Genomic DNA, 2,381 nt, shown 5'->3' on the forward strand with positions numbered 1-2,381 from the left:
TTTTCTGTTCCCCCACCTCATTTGCTGTTAGAGTTGACACCAGTTGGGCAAGTGGTATCTTCCCCACAGCATAATAAATGCCAGACCTCCGCATTTCCCAGAGGCTGCTGAATAGGAATAAGCCAACTTTACAGAGCTGTTTATTTACAGAGTTCAAACTCTATAAATGAACTAAAACATTGGTCCTCTTGAATTCCTTTTCTGTGAGCATCCCTGCACACAAGGTTTCTCAGCATTCTCTGTGAGTCTCCATGAGTCTCCATGAGACCCACAGAGAATCACTCAAATGTTTGTGAAAGTCTGGCTAGCTTTGCTTTTCAGGCAGGTTTGCATTTGGCTGTGACTCCATACTGTAGCCATACTGTACGTGTTGTTACATAAACCAGTTGCAGTTAAACAAGGCAGACCTGGGCTTTGAATGGCGCACAATATTGTAACATTATGTAACAACCAAAGCAGTCAGAAATTGTGTCAGATGCCCCCAAAAAGCCTTAAAAACATAAGTGGATTTTGCACTTGTGTTTTTTTTTTTCCTTTAGGATTTCATTTGATTGTCTTAGAGTTTCTCTGCTTTCAAGTTATCTTTTTTTTTTTTTTCCAGAACTCACTAGGGCTAGAAACTTACTTTAATTATTGTGATTAAAACTAACATTTGATGCCATATTCAAGAAGATGAGACTTCAAGAAAAATGCACAAGACTTAGGTTATGAGAGAACCAGTAACACACAAATTCATTAAATATTCCATTTCTAAAGTTAGAAAACCTCCATAAAACCAGAATCAAATCAGGTTATTTTAAGGACATTGTGACACATTTGTGGGCAAGCTAGGAGCCAAAGAGAAGAAACACTTCTGTTGTGTTGTTTTTCTTGCTCTGCGGAGAATAAAAACCTATGTACATTTAAGTTCAAAGTTTGCCTCAGAGCGGCTTTACTGAATCACGTGATTCCTTTCTGTAGTTTGTAGCACTTTGGGTTTCCAGTGTAAGTATTTGTGGATGTTTCTCGGTGTGAGTTTCAGATCTACACCATGCAGTAACACAGCAATCGTTGTGAACTGTAATTCTGTGGTTAAGATTTCCTATTCCATCTGTCTGCGTTGAAAGGCAAGTAGCATTCCTTGCACTTGAAATGCTGGCTGCATTATGCTTGCACCTCTGTCTCTGTCACTCATTTCTTTTTTTCAGTTTATCTCACTTTATTCTTTTCCTGCCATCACTGGAAAGAAAAGTTCCTTCCTCTTCAGTCCTGCCTCCCAGTCAGAAGGACACAGAGCGCTTCCTCTTCCTAGTGGCATACTCCCCTGCAACAAAATTGGATAAGGACTGGCTCAGGCGAGTGTCCAGAGTATCAGAGTTGCTGTTGCTGATGCTGGTTTTCACCCGTGGGCACAAGCACCGAAGCATGGCTCTGCGGATGTAGTTGTCAAAGCAATAGTAAATGAAAGGATTGGCACAGCTATTGGCAAAAGCAAAAGGGCTGCTCACCTTCATGCCGAGCTGGGCAACCATGTCGGTAAAACAATCAGACTGCTTCAGGAGCCCCAACAGGATGGCCATAAGCTTGAAAAGATTGAAGGGAACCCAAGAGATAACAAAAGCCGCCACTACAATGAAGACGATCTTGATGGATTTTCTCAGTTTCTTATCATGTTTCCCAGCTCTCTGATAATGCACACAGAGTCTTCTGGTAATGGAGCAGTAAAAGGTTAAGATACCTAACAGTGGGAAAAAGAAGGCCAGGATTAAAAGCATCAGTGACATGACCTGTTTGGTTTCTGTCACCGTTTTGTCTGTGCAGTAAGTCTTTCCATATTGCTTCTTCAGTTCTCTGGACAAAAGGGTTGGCATCCCTAAGCAGAAGGATAATAACCAGATGCAGATGCAGAGTCCAATGGAATAGGATCTTGTTCTCACTTGCCTAGCGACAGAGGGATGCATGATAGCAAGGTACCGGTCAGCACTCATACAAGTGAGGAGGAGGATGCTGGAGTACATGTTGACTGAGATCACATAGGAACTGGCCTTACAGAGGAAAGATCCTACCCTCCAGTTCCCATCCGATGCCTCGTTGTCCACCCAGAATGGCAGTGTGATGAGGAAGATGAAGTCAGATGCAGCAAGGTTGATGATAAAGACGTCTATCAGCCTCTGGACCCTTCGCTTGAAGACCAAGGCTACTATCAGGATCGAGTTGCCAACAATGCCCACCAGGAACACAGCAGTGTACAAGACAGGGAGGAAAGTAGACATATGTTGCAGATGTTGATAATGGCAGTTGTCATCATAGTAGTCATAGTTGAAAGTGACTGTAGTCACAGGTGAAAGCTCCGTGAGTTCCATTTCTGGCCAAGCTGTCCTCATCCTCACTCTGAGGAGGGC

The 2,381-nt window shown here is 43.0% G+C and overlaps 1 protein-coding gene across 1 annotated transcript; it reads right to left on the bottom strand.

Annotated features, from left to right (window-relative positions):
* Nucleotides 1–730: 730 nt before the first annotated feature.
* Nucleotides 731–2,381, bottom strand: GPR15 (G protein-coupled receptor 15). Its single transcript, XM_009557039.2, has one exon. It carries the CDS (start codon nucleotides 2,361–2,363, stop codon nucleotides 1,260–1,262), a length of 1,104 nt encoding a protein of 367 aa, XP_009555334.1. The 5' UTR covers nucleotides 2,364–2,381; the 3' UTR covers nucleotides 731–1,259.

This window comes from Cuculus canorus, chromosome 1 (assembly GCF_017976375.1).
Source record: "Cuculus canorus isolate bCucCan1 chromosome 1, bCucCan1.pri, whole genome shotgun sequence".
Classification (NCBI taxonomy): Eukaryota; Metazoa; Chordata; class Aves; order Cuculiformes; family Cuculidae; genus Cuculus; species Cuculus canorus.

What these genes read in the sequence shown, in the direction of transcription:
- GPR15 (XM_009557039.2), bottom strand. Translation starts at nt 2,363, where the DNA reads ATGAGGACAGCTTGGCCAGAAATGGAACTCACGGAGCTTTCACCTGTG.